This window comes from Drosophila suzukii, chromosome 3 (assembly GCF_043229965.1).
Source record: "Drosophila suzukii chromosome 3, CBGP_Dsuzu_IsoJpt1.0, whole genome shotgun sequence".
In the NCBI taxonomy this organism is placed as follows: Eukaryota; Metazoa; Arthropoda; class Insecta; order Diptera; family Drosophilidae; genus Drosophila; species Drosophila suzukii.
The window spans coordinates 10,657,206-10,672,665 of record NC_092082.1 but is presented as its reverse complement, the minus strand read 5'-3'; the positions used below and the strand labels follow the sequence as shown (position 1 = coordinate 10,672,665).

General features: G+C 38.8%; 3 protein-coding genes and 1 long non-coding RNA gene across 8 annotated transcripts in view; 2 read left to right on the top strand and 2 right to left on the bottom strand.

Moving 5' to 3' along the window:
- Positions 1–60: 60 nt before the first annotated feature.
- On the bottom strand, positions 61–1,811 carry LOC136116880 (uncharacterized). Its single transcript, XR_010653962.2, has 3 exons — positions 1,659–1,811; positions 402–529; positions 61–344 (listed from the first exon to the last, which is right to left on the bottom strand). It is a non-coding gene; the product is annotated as an uncharacterized lncRNA (long non-coding RNA).
- A 3,053-nt stretch (positions 1,812–4,864) lies between these two features.
- Positions 4,865–5,455, bottom strand: LOC108012750 (uncharacterized). Its single transcript, XM_017078183.4, has 2 exons — positions 5,300–5,455; positions 4,865–5,244 (listed from the first exon to the last, which is right to left on the bottom strand). The coding sequence occupies exon 2, from the start codon at positions 5,223–5,225 to the stop codon at positions 4,941–4,943; it is 285 nt and encodes a 94-aa protein (XP_016933672.2). The 5' UTR covers positions 5,226–5,244; positions 5,300–5,455; the 3' UTR covers positions 4,865–4,940.
- A 4,917-nt stretch (positions 5,456–10,372) lies between these two features.
- The window catches only part of Fhos (Formin homology 2 domain containing), a 42,997-nt gene continuing 37,909 nt past the window's right edge, over positions 10,373–15,460 (top strand). For 2 of the 5 annotated variants that reach the window (XM_017078666.4, XM_017078662.4), the window contains exon 1: positions 10,387–10,607. In XM_017078666.4, coding sequence (XP_016934155.2) covers positions 10,587–10,607 — 21 coding nt within the window. In that variant the 5' untranslated portion in view covers positions 10,387–10,586. Of the gene's footprint in view, positions 10,608–15,460 lie in introns of all 5 variants that reach the window. The other 3 variants (XM_070995605.1, XM_070995606.1, XR_010653959.2) reach the window with 3 other exon arrangements.
- On the top strand, positions 13,613–14,807 carry LOC108013053 (uncharacterized). The gene is made up of 2 exons (XM_065864475.2): positions 13,613–13,685; positions 13,744–14,807. Exon 2 carries the CDS (start codon positions 13,839–13,841, stop codon positions 14,634–14,636), a length of 798 nt encoding a protein of 265 aa, XP_065720547.2. The 5' UTR covers positions 13,613–13,685; positions 13,744–13,838; the 3' UTR covers positions 14,637–14,807.

The window sequence follows — 15,460 nt, the reverse complement described above, 5'->3', positions numbered from 1 at the left end:
GAGTAAGGCTGGTGATCTACTGAACAAGAGATCCCGTTGTCGTTCGAATAAAGAGTATTTCGTTGGTTTGGCCGCTGGTCGCTGGTGAATTCGTCTATTTCAACGATTTCTTCGGCTCCCTTCGGCGATATTCGTGTGTGCCATCGGCTCTCCTCCGATCCGAGTGGGATATATCTCGAGATATATAGATATATCCACCCGGTGAGTGGGACTTCGAGTGACTTTTCACGCGGACCGTGTTGTTGTGTTAATTGCTCAGTTGTGTGGAAAATTCTTTGATTTTTCATTTTGGCCGCCGCTTGTGTGAACGCATTTTCACGCTAGTTTGGCTAAGAGCTTGCCCCCTACGAAAATAAACTCAAAAACACGAAGTACGCCAGCTTTTCTTTTCTTTTGCTTACCTGTAATTAGCCTGTGTCATTTGTGCGTTTCATTTTGTGTATCTAGCGTCTGGCCAAAATGTATCTACACATAAATTTTCCCGATTCTCCCTCGTACATATATGTCATGTTGAAATATTTGGCAACTTCTGCAGATCATAAGGTTCATAATTTATATTTATTGGCTAATTTTGTTGGTTCAGGGGCCTCGGCAATATCTTTTTGTTTGCTTGTACTGTACTGCCAAATCTGTGTTCCAGCGCGTAGCCCCTTGATAATGGGGTGTATTATTCCCCCAATTTTAGAACTTTAGGGGCCGAACCTACTAACTCCTATGATAACGTCCAAATAACGTGACATGGTATAGGAACCATTTTTTAGTTATACTAGCTAACTTAAAATGTTGGTATTTGCTTTTATTCGAAAACCAAAATCATTTAAGGGTAACCCATATTCATTTTATTAGGATGCAAAGATGATAACCTTTTCAAACTTATTTTAAAATAATATATCTTTTTTGTGGTGTTCGGCGAATAAATGTTGGCTTTGCTATTTCTCTGATTGATTTTATATTTGTTGAATAACATTGAACAGAGCTGTATGCAATCCCTAGCCAATTATAGGGCCCACAGATATATGCTATGCAGATCTCGATGGCATTACAACATTTTTAAGCCTGCTGAAAAATCATAAAAGTGTCAAAAATTTCTATGATATGCTTTTAAAATTATTCGCTAACAGCCAATTAGGATTACAGCAATGTTTTCTAAAAATACTTGACTTTTGGCATCGAAACGTGTATTTCGCCAGCATAAATAAATAAGCGTAGAGAGCGAAAAAAAAGTGTACGAAATAAACAAAAATATACAATTTTGAGTGAATCCTTGGCCATGTGGACAAAAGTCTGCTCAACCACAGACAATGCGTTGTCATCTAACAATTGTTGTTCAATGGTCACGTAGATGACTGTCTAAGAATACATATATTTTGGCAACTGACGAGATGCTCCATGTGCCCATAGTAAATGTATATTTTGTAAATAAGTTTGTTACATTTAGAGTGGGATTTTGGCTCAGTTGTCCAAAGGAGCCAAAGCTTTTTGAGTGAAAATTTTCGTTTTCGAGCGGTCTCCTCCACCTGTGCTCCACACACAAACACACTCGCCTCACTATACTTAAAAATGATTTTTCGCTTATTTTTAGCAACCGAATTTCATGTTATTTCTGCCTTTCTTTTCGGCTTGCTCATAATCGTGTTCATTTTCCACACACATTTCACCTGAGGCTAACACACACACACATCCAGAGGTCTAGATGGGCTAACCATCCTTATATATAAGAGCAGTTTTTTGCTCCGTTCGCATCGGTATCTTGTAGATACTTAGCTCTGCCTGGCCATAACTTTATTTATTTTATGCATCCACCCATACAATGTTGCCGCTACTCTCTGAACATATATATATATAAGTGCGCGCCAGGCAGCCGTAGAATAATATTTAACATTTTGTGTGTTTGCCACATTTTGGAATGTGTAATAATTTAAAAATAACCTGGCGAATATGTAGCAAGCCGTTCGCCGATAAATAAGTCGGACAAAAATAGAACCAAGCCAGACAACGACACCTTTAGTCAAGTCAAAAAAAAACCCCCATTCTCATCACGATTTGGGTTCGGAATGGGCAAATCTCCGCTGATGCCTGCTTGCCAGGTGTCTGTGTGAGTTTTCCGGCCCATTGCCCATCATTTTACAGCTGCACTGAGGTCAGTGATGGGGACAGGATCCCAGTTCCCAGTTCCCCCAACCCCATTGCCATTCCCACTCTGAATCCCATTTTTCCTACCTCCACCTCAAGACAGAAATCACTCAGCGTCCGTTGGGTGTCTTCTGTTTCTTTCATGTTTCGTGTGCCAGCTATACAAAATTAGGTCAAAATTGTTATGATCACAGATACACACGCACACATCGCGGGGCCCGCTGCTATGCAGTTATATATAGATCGACTTCAGCTTTATAGAGTGTGTGCGCCTACTTGACGAGCAGCCACTTTCTGCAAGATACTCCTCTTTGGCCTTTCCCAGGAGTGGAGTGGCTGCCGGATGGGCTCAAGTGGGCGCCATCGGCGGCTCCAACTTCTAGGTGGGTGGTGGTGAAAATTCCCAGCCATCACTGGTCATAAATAGATCCCTAATGCATTCGAAGCGAAAGAACAAAGGCAGTTCCCTGGAAAAGCGACCACTTTGCTTCCCGGTTCTGGGGTTTTCGCGAATTTTCCACTTTCCTTCTCGCCACTTGGCGTTGACAACTTCCAATCATCTGGCTGATGAATCACAAACGCTGCCCTCATAATGTCAATAGCCATTGTATGACCAGTGGAAATGTGCCGTTGACAAATCTGGGATTTTGCATGTCCCGATCCCGATGGCACCCACTATCCGTTGGCCTTATAGCCATATAGCTTCGACATCGGGCTGTGACGTGGCGCACATATCTGACTCATTCGGATGAAAAATACGGCAAACATGCTAAGATATATTCTGTACAAGATATATGGGCTGGTGGGTGCACGAAGGCGTGAAATATTCTATAATATTCAGAGCCGATCTAGAGCAAGAGTTGTGCTCAAAAAGGTATAATGAATTGCTTGTACAATATCAATATTAACTAAATAAATAAAAACACCGCTCTCCTTGAGTTATACAGAAGAATTTCAGGAAGAACGTAATCTGTTTATGAATAGATTCTGCATTTATAAATAGACAGCCAAAATAAAACTACTACTACCAATACTTAAGACTATATTATTGTATCCACACGTTTACTCTTTCCCTTGCATGTTGATCTTACCAACGAAATGGGCTGTTGACAGATATATTCCATGGCAGAGTTTCATTAACGTGTCAGCCTAATAAAACGGTGATTTTATGGCCATCAGTACAACTTCATAAACAATAATATTTTTAAAAATATTTTATACCTTTCTAAAGTTAAATAATTTCCCTGCGCCTTAAAGAGTATTTAATATTCGCTGGTCAAGTTTTTTTATTTTTGTCTTACCGATTAATCATCAAAAATATTTGCAGATCGTGATGCTAAATGCAATAGAAATTTAATTATTGTCGCCGGTGAAAAAATTACATTTGACGTTTTTAATTAAATTTAAATGTTTGTGTGAGTTTTGCGCTAAATATTTGTCGTGTTTAATGTAAATGATCTTAACAGCGTTGTCATCGGACATTTGTATATATGGATTCTTAATGAATAAGTATACATAATGAACAGATATATGTATATACACATATATTTCCGGAATTATTTTTGATTGTTTACAAGTTTCTGATTCAGGGGTATTTTATTTAGTTTTGTTATGAATAAAAGTCATTGAAAGCTGGATTATTATTATGAGGTGAAGGATGCAGAGTAAACCGTTGACACCACCACCGCCCCGTATGATCTGGGGATAGGCAAAATGTTTTTGACCAAAGTCGATATCCAAACTATTCAAATAAAAGGTATCACTTATAAATGACCAAGCCCAAGAATGGCTTCTCTACACTTACAAAAACCTAGGAGCGGTTGGAGATCTGTAGCGTTCCAGTTCGGTACCATCTTTGCTGCTTTTGGAGGTGCTGCGTTCTGCACGGGTCTCAGATTCCTAGATCTACAATGATGTGCAAAATTATAAAATTAGTTAACTTTTTAAGTAAGATGGAATCAAATTCAAAAACTCACCGTGGCTCTGAAATGATGTTGTCTATCTTCATATCAGTTTTTCTAAGCTAACTTTAACACCATATATCTTTTTTCTTCTTTTTTTTATATTATCCATTCTCGTTCTTATCTGTTCCTACACTTTTATCAAGCTCAAAAATGCCATATTTTTGAATCAAGGCGCCATTTGTTCTTCCACTTTGAGAATATGAGTCATATTTTTCCTAGTCTGGTAACACCAACCTCGACTTTCTCTTTCGGTCTGGCAACGCTTGATTCTTTTAATTTCTGACAAATTTTAAAATATGGTTTGTGTCTTTACTATATCAGCATAGAACAGAGCTGCTGTAACAGAGCCCTGTTGTTAGCAGACTCTTTAAGCGGGGACAACTTCCCTTAAAGCCAAAGGCTCATTCATAGATGGCGGCTTAACATAAGCTCAACATATAGGAGGCGCCATTCTATTTTGTAACGTAAGTCTATGTAGATATTTTGTATTTTATAAGAGCAGTAAATAGTATGGACACAAACCATATTTTAAAATTTCTCAAAGAATCACTGAAATGTTAAGATGTATCAAAATCTAACAGCACTGTTAAAATGTATCAAAATCTAACAGAAATGTTAAGATTTTGCTTAAGAACGAGAATGGATAAAAAAAATAGGAATAAAAAAAGGGGGAGATGGTCGCAACAATTTTAAAAGGATAAATGGAAAATTTGATTCGCAAAACAGGACCCAATCTTAGGCAATTTGAAATAGTTAAGGACACCTAATTAATCGATACCATTACAACATAACAAAACTGTTTTTATTCAAACTATGTAGATATTTAAATTAAACCAAGGTTTTTCAGTTCAAAAAGAACTCAATGAGGTTGGTCAGCCGACGCATGCTGACGTAGTTGACCAGGACAGCGTACGCATAGCAGGTATAGATGTAGGCCCACCATTGGAAGTGGTAGGGTTCCTTGGATCCTCCTCCTCCTCGAAGACGTCCGAAGGACATGTAACCATTTCCCTGGAGGATGTGGGCGTGGTGCCGCTCGCTGAGAAGGCGGCGGAATACCGCTCCGCTCAGGTAGACGACGGTCAGCAGGAGAATGAGGCGTCGGAGGTGCACCAGCACAAGGGCCATTGTTATGATTTTCGGCGATCTGCAGAAGTCAACTTAATTTTTAATCACTAATTAAACAACATTAATGCGCCCACACCCTAGGTACTTTCCCTGGTGATCCCGATTTCACAATTAAATATTTACTCCAGCTCTTTTCAATTTATTTTCGCAATAAGCGATCTTTTTGCGTTCCACCTTGTCGTTTTGTTTTCGTCGCATTTTTCGCTTGTCTCTGTGGTGGATTTATATATAGAAATTGGGAAGATATTTTAGCTGGCAACACTTGCCAAAAGTTTTGTAAACTATTTTTGAAAAGGTGTATCTAAAGAGCTTTTTTCTAATTGGCGGGTGAAAATTTTAAATTTGTTTGGATTAGTTTGAATTTGTTTTGCAACAAATTCCAAGCAATTCTTATAGACATTGTCAGTGCTTGCCAAATCGAATTATAAACCACTTCAAATGAAGCAAGAAAAGGCTCTTCAGCTAGCTATCGGCGCTTCTGACATAAGCTACCTCTAAGTACTACGATAAAAAATATCAACAAAAATCAACAGGCTGCATCCGAATAAGATAGATCGGATCAGGGGCGGACTTATAAAGGGGGTTTTAAGAAAAGATACTTGAAAAGAAATATTTTTTTTTTAAATTTAGTTATTTAAGTTTGGCAGGTATTTAATAATTGCTTACAGCATATCTATTTAATAATATAAAACTCCTCTTAGCCATTGCCCCTGCCTCTGCGTATACGCAATGCGTATACGTAATATTCCCATGAAAGAACCATAGAGAAATACTTGAGACCCAGACACACACTTCTAGCAACAGCTCCATGCAAGGCAACCTTGAAACGGCGATCAAATCCTCAGTCCACTGGGCTATGAGCAGCCCAAACAACAATACATCCCCCACATATTTGACGGAAAAAAGCAAACAAATCCGCTTGAAGATTGCAACACGCAGTGAGGTTGGTTAAGAACAACAGCAAAAGGCCGCGGCAAAATACAATATTTAAATTAAATATTAGCACACCAAAACGGAGCAGATCGCTGCCTGGAAAATGGGGAAAATGTGAGAAGAATGTGTGGCAATAGCCATCCATCTACAGTCGAGCGGAAAATGAGATGTAAATAAAAAAGAAAATTAACAAAAGCATAAACCAAAATCTATTAACTGCAAATAGGAGCTTTTTGTATTTAGCTGTGACATGGCAACTTAAATCTGAAGAAGTCAAAATATGTTTAATGTACCATGGCCATATAAATATAAACACATTTTTATATATACTTTTATGAACTGGCTAAGCAAACCACCTGTGAAAACTAAATTCCAAGAGAGCAATATGTTAAAAAGAAGGCGTTTGATAATTAGCTAAAAAAATGTTTATCTAGGTTAAAACGTAATGAAGAACACATTTAAAAATATTCCAACGATAACAATTAATTTTATAATGTTTGCTGTAAGCATTAGCATCTTTTATCTGGGGAGCTACTTCATGGGACCTTTCCCCCAAAAGTCTCTGACCACAAATCAATTTTCTCGGCTTTTATTGTATTTAATGTGCACGCAAACAAATCGCATCTGCTCGAAGCGCCGCCCCCATCCCAGATCCCTGATCCCCGGGTCCCGGGATTCCCCCCAATTTCGAATGCCTCCCCCTAGTAACATCACCTCTGTTCGTTTTATTGACTAGAGTTTGCATCTTTTCATTGCATAATCTGTCGCTGAGGGCACGCCCCCAAAACGGCCGCAGACACACTCGTAAATTACAATTTGAAAATTGTACGAAATGATTGAAAGGCCCAGAGATCGGCCACTGGGATGCGGATGAAGATGGAGCAGCGTTCGGCGAAGAGATCGCATCCCATAGGAGCCCTGGGCAAGCACTAAGAAAAAATCGTATTATCAAATGAATACTGTAACATTTTATCTTATAGAATAAATTCAATAATATAACTTCCTTCTTGACATTAAAAATATACATATATGCTTAAAAGACTGCCTTACTGTTTATGGTATGGGTACCATTTATAAGATCTTTTCATTGGTAAGGATGGATATTTTTTTAAATGGTTTAAAATTGAATTGCTTTTGCTTTCACTAGTATTTCCATATTTTTTTCTCTGCAGATGAGTGGCGTGGGGCAGCATGATTGACCGACTGCGTGGTGCACCTCGCCGTTGCTCCCGGGGATTGCCGGGTCTGACTTTTATGGCTGTCGGTGTATTTCTTTTTATTGCCTGCCCAAAATCCGTTTCTAGTTTTCCACCGCCGTTCCTCTTGATTTGTTTGCATTCGGCATTTGGTTTTTGGGGTTTCGGGTTTTTCAGTTTTCAGTTTTTTCTGGGTTGCGTTGGCGTCTCTGCCGGCAGCACGCACTGGGAAAATATTTGTGGAAAGCATGCGAAATGCACGCCTGTTGAGGATCTTTTATATTTTTTAATGCAGCGCTGAAAGCTATTTGTATCTGTCGGTCAGATTGGGTTAAGACGCCGCCCCTGCGTGTCTTTCGTCAAAGTGTCGAGCCACTTTGCCGGGGGCTATTAGCCCATTGAAGCCGATGCCTTTGGCTATTTTCCTCTCCCTTTTTTTTCCCTGGTAATTTAGTATCTCTATCTGATTTATGGCGCAGGCAGCGCTAGCATTCCATTTCCCTCGCATGCTTTTTGGCATTTTGCGCATATTTAGTTTAAATGTTTTTACTAAAGCCAACGAGTGCCAGTTTTATTTCGTATTTAGACGTCATCTTTTTAGCCGCACGTTTCCGGTGACTGCCGGCAGCAGTGGCAACTGCAAAAGTGGCACAAAGATTTTTATTTTTAAAACCAGAACAAATATGCGATATGTGACGTTGTCTTCTGCATGATATCTGTGATAGTTTCCTCGGGTATTCTGTGATACACAAATGAACCAAATAATGCCTGGGGGCAGAGGGTAAGTAAGTTGGTAAGTAAGGGGAATCCATGCTATTAGGGAAAATAAATCAGGGGAATAAAGAAAAATTAATGAATATAAAAAGAATGGAGCAAGTTCTGAAAAATATTTCAAGTATACTATGAATCATTGATGTAATATTATAAAATAACTACGGTAATAACCGATTATAATATATTATTACTGACTAATTTATTACAACAGTAAAATAAAATTTGATAAAACAAAATAAATTCAATTTTTAATATATTTTGTAAAAAGCTTAAGTTAATCAAAATTCTTAAAGAGTAATAAATATCCCCCTAAACTCAAAGTTTCTTGGACTACTTTTACAGACTATTAACTTTTCATTTCACCAACCATCTAGTGTATGCACTCAAATCGGCACATAAATCTAGCCAAACATTGTCTGAGGGAATTTATATGTTTAGTTGAGCCAAATTGTAATTTTCCCTTTTCTTCGTAGTGAAAAGTATAATCTGAGGGGACACCTCATCAGGTTGTAGACCCCCGTCAACTGTTGGCCTCCCTTTCGCTGTCTTTCATTCATGGGAACATGACAGACTGCATCTGTATCTGTAGGTGACAATTATCGTTTGCATCATACATACTTTTTTAAGTCTTTTTCTGGATACCCCAATACATGTTCCCTCCCCTTCCATTCCGCGCCCACTCATCGATTAGTCACCAATGACAAAAATATTTCAATTAAATTATTCGACTAAAAATAGAGGGAAATAACATATCTGAGATGGAATGAAGCAGCCCAAATAGATGCAAAATACTTTCGAGTTGCATTTTATGAGCATTACAAGAATTTTTACGCATTTCCTTACATTGCGGTAGTTGAAATCAAGAAGCTGGCACATATAGCCAGCCGGCTGGCCGATTTCTGTCAGATATATGCGGACCAGATACACACGGGAATGGGAAAAGATGATTCGATGATGGGACGTAAAGTTAAATGCTCTTTGTTACGATTAATATTTTCTTTGTCTGTGAAAATTACATTTAGTGTACATTATATTTAAAATTATGTTCCGCCTTAAAGATCTTTTGACAAATGCTAAATTTGTAATAGGTAAGCTTGCTACTTTGCTCTCTGAAGAATTCATTTTTCAGTATTCATTAATTTTAAAATTACAAGAGACTCACTATTTATAAAACATAATCATTAGATAGTTTATTTTCTGTCCAAATGAAAGCTAGTCACAAAATATAAAGCTGTCCGCTCAAGGGAGAGATTGTCCGTTCAAGAGAGAGTTTACCAAATTCGTTTGGCAAATTGGGCGACAATCTTTCAAGGCAGTCAATTTTGATTTTTTTTTAAGTAGTATACCCTTTTTAAGGGTATGTTGAGAACTTTTATTTATTTCTCTATTGCAATTTACAAACGCAGCGATCGCTTACGGAGGAGAGCCGGCAGAATCTCCGAGAGCTTCTTCAGCGATTCTCTCGCTTGCCGAAAATACACGCACAGCAAAAGTCAGAGAGAGAGGCGGAGACTTTCCACCGCTCAGCTTTTCACGCAATTCAGTGCGAGGAAAATCTCGGCACGAAAATATTTTCACAGCGGCCAGACAGTTTTCCTTTGACAACGCGCCGAGTCGCACACGATTTTCTTCTCGGCCCCGATTCGATTTTCCTGTGGGGCTACCAAAAAATCGAGAACTGAAAACAAAAATCGCGTTTGCATGCGACAAAATCTTTCAGCGAGTGTGTGAATGTTGCTAAATTTATAAATAACAGCTTAAGTTGTGCCTGCTCCCAAAGTAAATTGAAATAAAAGCAAAAGTGATGCGTCCGCCGTCGTGAGGAAAACGTAGATGGAAAATGGGAAAATAGGAAAATAAGAAAAATATCAACGCATAAATAAAGCGCCGCGTTCGCGTCCGATTCTGTCGCATTTGCCGGCTGCATTCCCAAATAGATCGGGGCGCTATACTATACTATATAGCACTCACTGCAGTATACTACATATATATTCCCATTCCCAACCTGGCCGGTGCGTGCCGGTGGATTATGTAAAGTGGCACACGGCCGATCCCGATCTCGGAATATCGCCGAGCGCGAAAAAACAAAGGGAACGGAATGAAAGTTTACCAAAGAAATGAATAAAATGAAAATAAAATAGGGGAATACAGAGAGTGTCGTTGAGGATCCGTAGAAATTTGTCGCACGCGCGCGATTTCAGTAAGTGCATCTAATTTATTTTGCATCTATTGCAATTGAGAGGCGTTCGCCGAGTGCATCCGCCAGATACGTTTTCGTAATTGTCGTCAGTGGTTCGAGTTGCTCCGTTTCGATCTCGCGCGATTCTCTGCCGGATTGGATTACCCAGCCAGGCCCAAAATAAATTATACCTACGTGCGATTTTTGAAGGGACCACAACACATTGTGACCGAATTTTGAATCTACGTTCTACGAGGACCGCTTGCCAAAAGCAACGTAATGTCGTCCTACCGCAGTTATGTAAGTACTAGTTAATGCAGCGCCAACTATCCGTATCTGTATCTACTCACGTACTCGTACTATATAGTGTGTATCTCGATCTGTGTATCTTCGCTCTGTGTCTTTTCGCAATTCTTCGCATCCACGGATTTTGTTTATTTCTAATTTGTTGCCTTACCTCATGTACGAGTATTTGGCAGATACATATACATACATATACACAATATTAGATGGCAAATAAAATGTATCTGAAAGTTTGCTCTCGTTTGGGCGAGCTCCAGTTCCATTGATAAACAATTCCAATACAAATTTGCTCATTCTCTGGTTTTTGGTCTGGATTTTCGCTTAGTTGATTGTTCTAGTTTCCTATCCATACAAAGTGCTCAAATTATGGTTGAGGTGTGGCTACTGAATGAACGAATGGTTAAGTGTTTGAATAGCCAACAAATGCATGAATAAATGGCATTTATTTTGGTAAAGCAGGCTAAATGGCGAATTTTAAACGTATTTAATTTGATTTATGTTAGTACTTGCGTATGCACAATTGTTAAAGTATTTTTGTTTGAGATATTTGACAAATTTTATAGCATATTTCATGATTGCTACTGAATATTGGCAGTCAGTTCTTAAGATGTGTATCTTTTGATTGATTTATTATTTTTATCAGTCTAATTTAAATAGGGGTTTTTTCGTTGGTTTTTTTCCGAGGTTGCATGATAATTTATAACAACTTAATATCCAGCTTATAATCCCAATACAACCAACTAATTTTGGTTGTCATCCCCCTTCTTTTGATCGCTTTTCACCTAATCTCCTTCGTGTTCAACTCATTATATCCTTTTGTTCCCAGACATCAAGTTTATGACTTTAGCCTGACTTCTGACTCATTGGGCATAAATCAATTAAATATTTTTCGGGTCTCAGAATCAAATAAACTGATCAATTTATGGCCGGCAAACAAGAAGTTTTTACCCCTCCCCACAACTTTTTCCACTGCATCTTCGCCCGAGTCATTTCTCCAATTATATTTAGAATGTTTCTAAAAATGTTGAGAGTAAAGCAAAATGATTTCTGTTTCTTTCACGTTGACGCAGTCTTTGCTTTCTCGTTGGAGTTGGTACTTTATTGAGGATTTTTATGGCCAGGAGGAAGTTGTAAATATTTATGACACGCATAAAGTTGAAAGTTCTTCGGTGAGAGCAGCGGAGCACGCACCACCTAATTAATTAACAAAGTGTGAATATTCATGCAATTTGTTTCAAACCCAGAAAGTGGGGGATGGTATCGGGGGATCGGAAACAGGGTTGGAAAAAAAGGATCAAGCTAATATTTTATGAAAATAAATGTTGTTTCGTTATAAAAAAAACATTCAAATATTACTTGAGTAGAAGTGCAGCCTTGGGTTCCGATTCTGAATTACGGAACATCGAACATGTAAATGAGTTTAAAATTTGATTCTCGTTAAAAATAATAATTTGAATATGGATTATTAAAAACTTCGACTTCAAAATCATAGAGGTATCCCACGTCGAAATCGGAATAAAATTACTCAAGTTATGGAATCTAGAAGTGCAGTTTTGGGTCCCCATTCTGACAGCCATTGGAATTACGGTAAAATCGAACATGAAAATGGGCTAAAATTTGGACCCTTGTAAAAAATAATAATTTGAATGTGGTTTATTAGACAATTCAACCACAAATGCATAGAGGTATCCCACGTCGAAATCGGAATCAAATTACGCGAGTTAAGGAATCTAGAAGTGCAGTTTTGGGTCCCCATTCTGACAACCATTGGAATTACGGAAAAATCGAACATGAAAATGGGCTAAAATTTAGACCCTCGTTAAAAATAATAATTTGAATGTGGATTATTAGAGAATTCAACCACAAATTTATATAGGTATCCCACGTCGAAATCGGAATCAAATTACTCAAGTTATGGATTCTAGAAGTGCAGTTTTAGGTCCCCATTCTGACAGCCATTGGAATTACGGAAAATCGAACATGAAAATGGGCTAAAATTTAGACCCTCGTTAAAATTAATAATTTAAATGTGGATTATTAGAGAATTCAACCACAAATTCGTAGAGGTATCCCACGTCGAAATCGGAATCAAATTACTCAAATTATGGATTCTAGAAGTGCAGCTTTGGGTCACCATTCTGACAACCTTTGGAATTACGGAAAAATCGAACATGAAAAAGGGCTATAATTTGGACCCTCGTTAAAAATATTAATTTGAATGTGGATTATTAGAGAATTCAACCACAAATTCATAGAGGTATCCCTCGTCGAAATCGGAATCAAATTACTCAAGTTATGGAATCTAGAAGTGCAGTTTTGGGTCCCCATTCTGACAACCATTGGAGTTACGGAAAAATCGAACATGAAAATGGGCTAAAATTTAGACCCTCGTTAAAATTAATAATTTGAATGTGGATTATTAGAGAATTCAACCACAAATTCGTAGAGGTATCCCACGTCGAAATCGGAATCAAATTACTCAAGTTATGGATTCTAGAAGTGCAGCTTTGGGTCACCATTCTGACAACCTTTGGAATTACGGAAAAATCGAACATGAAAAAGGGCTAAAATTTGGACCCTCGTTAAAAATATTAATTTGAATGTGGATTATTAGAGAATTCAACCACAAATTCATAGAGGTATCCCACGTCGAAATCGGAATCAAATTACTCAAGTTATGGAATCTAGAAGTGCAGTTTTGGGTCCCCATTCTGACAACCATTGGAATTACGGAAAAATCGAACATGAAAATGGCTTAAAATTTTGACCATCGTTAAATATACAAATTTTAATAAAGATTTTTAAAGAATTTAACCACAAACTTATAGAGGTATCCCACGTCTAAATCAGGATTAAATAACTGAAGCTATGGAATTTAGAAGTGCAGTTTTGATGCAGTTTTCAGAAAAGTGTTGGAGTTTAACCATGGAGTTTAAATGCATTTAGAGCTTGCAGCCAAATAAATGTGATTCTGTTATTACTTACGATCAAGTTTTTTTTGAATCACTTATCAAAGCATATCCAAATTTTTGTAGTGTAGCAGAAAGGAAGGCGGTGCTAGGCGCTTCTCAAAAGGTTTCGAGATCAGGATTTTTTATTCAAGTTATCTGAGTCTGAGATTATCCACCCACAGTCACTCAACAACCATACAACAAACCCAACTGCCATCCAACAGCCACCCACACTCACACTTACACGGAAAGGATATTTTTGATAAAAAAACTAAGAATGCCGCGGCGTCGTCGTCCCCGTTGCAAGGTGAATCCCTCAATAGCGATAAGGAAGAAGAACCAGGAAAACACTGCCAATCGTCCGAAAGTGGAGCCGCCACGCCCACCGCCCCCTCCGGAACCGCCCAGCGAAGAGCCGCCGGAAATTGCCTCCACTTCGAGCATAGATTCTGGAATTGAGTCCGAATACAAACTCTTTCCGGAACTCTACGATCGTCAGCCGCCGGTGCCCACGTTTTCCGATATTTTTGGTCAACCATCCTACGGATTGGTGTTGCAGGGACCGGATTCGTCCACTTCTCCCAGAACGTCACATGCGGCAGGAATTCGTAGTACAGCTGATGGAAAATTTACCAATATTCCGCCGACCATGCTGAGTGATCGGTTTGGGATGATAGGACTCCTGTCTGCCATGAGAAGTACTCACACGGATCCGGGAGCCACGCAACTGGTCTTCGGCGAGGATCTGACCACCTACGGACTGGATTTGACCGCCCAGGGGGATATCTATGTGCATTTCAACGGACCTCTTACCCGCGAACCTCCCGACAGGAACTCCATGAGCTGTGCCCTCGAGCTGGGGATGCGGGCCATGCGGGATGCGATAGACAAGTATCCGGCCAAGGCTCCAAGTTGGGATCCCTTCGTGCCGGAAACCCATGACCTGGGTCTTGTGGCTGGCCTTGGACATGATGGCAGCTTGATATCCGAACCGGATAGAAAAACGGAACCACAGAACACAACTGATCAATCTGAAGATCCGAAAGCAAATCAAGGAATAGACCACGAAAGCTAACGAAATACAAATCGACGCCGGGTATAAGAAGGACTAGACCAAGTAGGTTAGCAGCTTGGCAGTTGGTTAGGTCCTTGAAGACTTGGTAAAATTGTTTATATTCGTGAATTAGTAGCCCTTCCATATGAGAACACGTTTGGCTTTAAATATAGAATCGGCTTAGGAGTATAAGTGGTTTTTGCTTGGGAAAAAGGGGCGCTCCAGTTGGCCAGTTCAGTGAATATTTATATATGTAGATGCAAAATAAGATAGTTAAAAAGTGTTTTCGTTTCTAGTATAATACAATTAATTTGTTTTTTCAAAGTTGATAGTTTAAAATTAAATTTTTAACTTTTTCTAAAATAAATATAATAATAATAAATAATAATAATAAATAGGCCCTTGATTTGGCTTAAAACTTTGTTATGTACTGTATTTTTAGGTTTTGTACATGCCTTTTTTGTTTTCCAACGTAAATGTGAACCGTTGATTTTTTTACATTTTAGTTTGGCGTACGGATTTTCGACAAATTTTACAGAGCAAACTAGAGAAACATTTAAAAATAAATCATTAGTCTGGCACGCGAATATTCAGTCGCCACTTTAAATCATCTGGGGTCACAGTCTAAATACTCTGTGAGTGGATGGCTCTCCTGGCCGTGCTTTATGGGCCGTGGCTACTGACAGACAGGCGCATTACAGCGCATCCTGCTTCGGATCCCCCCGATCCTCCTGATCCCCAGTCCCTGTACTATCCTAATTGAGACGGCATAATAACGCTGTCAGAAGTGCAGCACTTTTCTGGAAACGGCGGCGAACAAAGTACACATGGCGACTCCGTTCCAG

Excerpts from the sequence above, each read along its gene's own strand:
- LOC108012750 (XM_017078183.4), bottom strand. The coding sequence starts at position 5,225 with ATGGCCCTTGTGCTGGTGCACCTCCGACGCCTCATTCTCCTGCTGACC.
- LOC108013053 (XM_065864475.2), top strand. The coding sequence starts at position 13,839 with ATGCCGCGGCGTCGTCGTCCCCGTTGCAAGGTGAATCCCTCAATAGCG.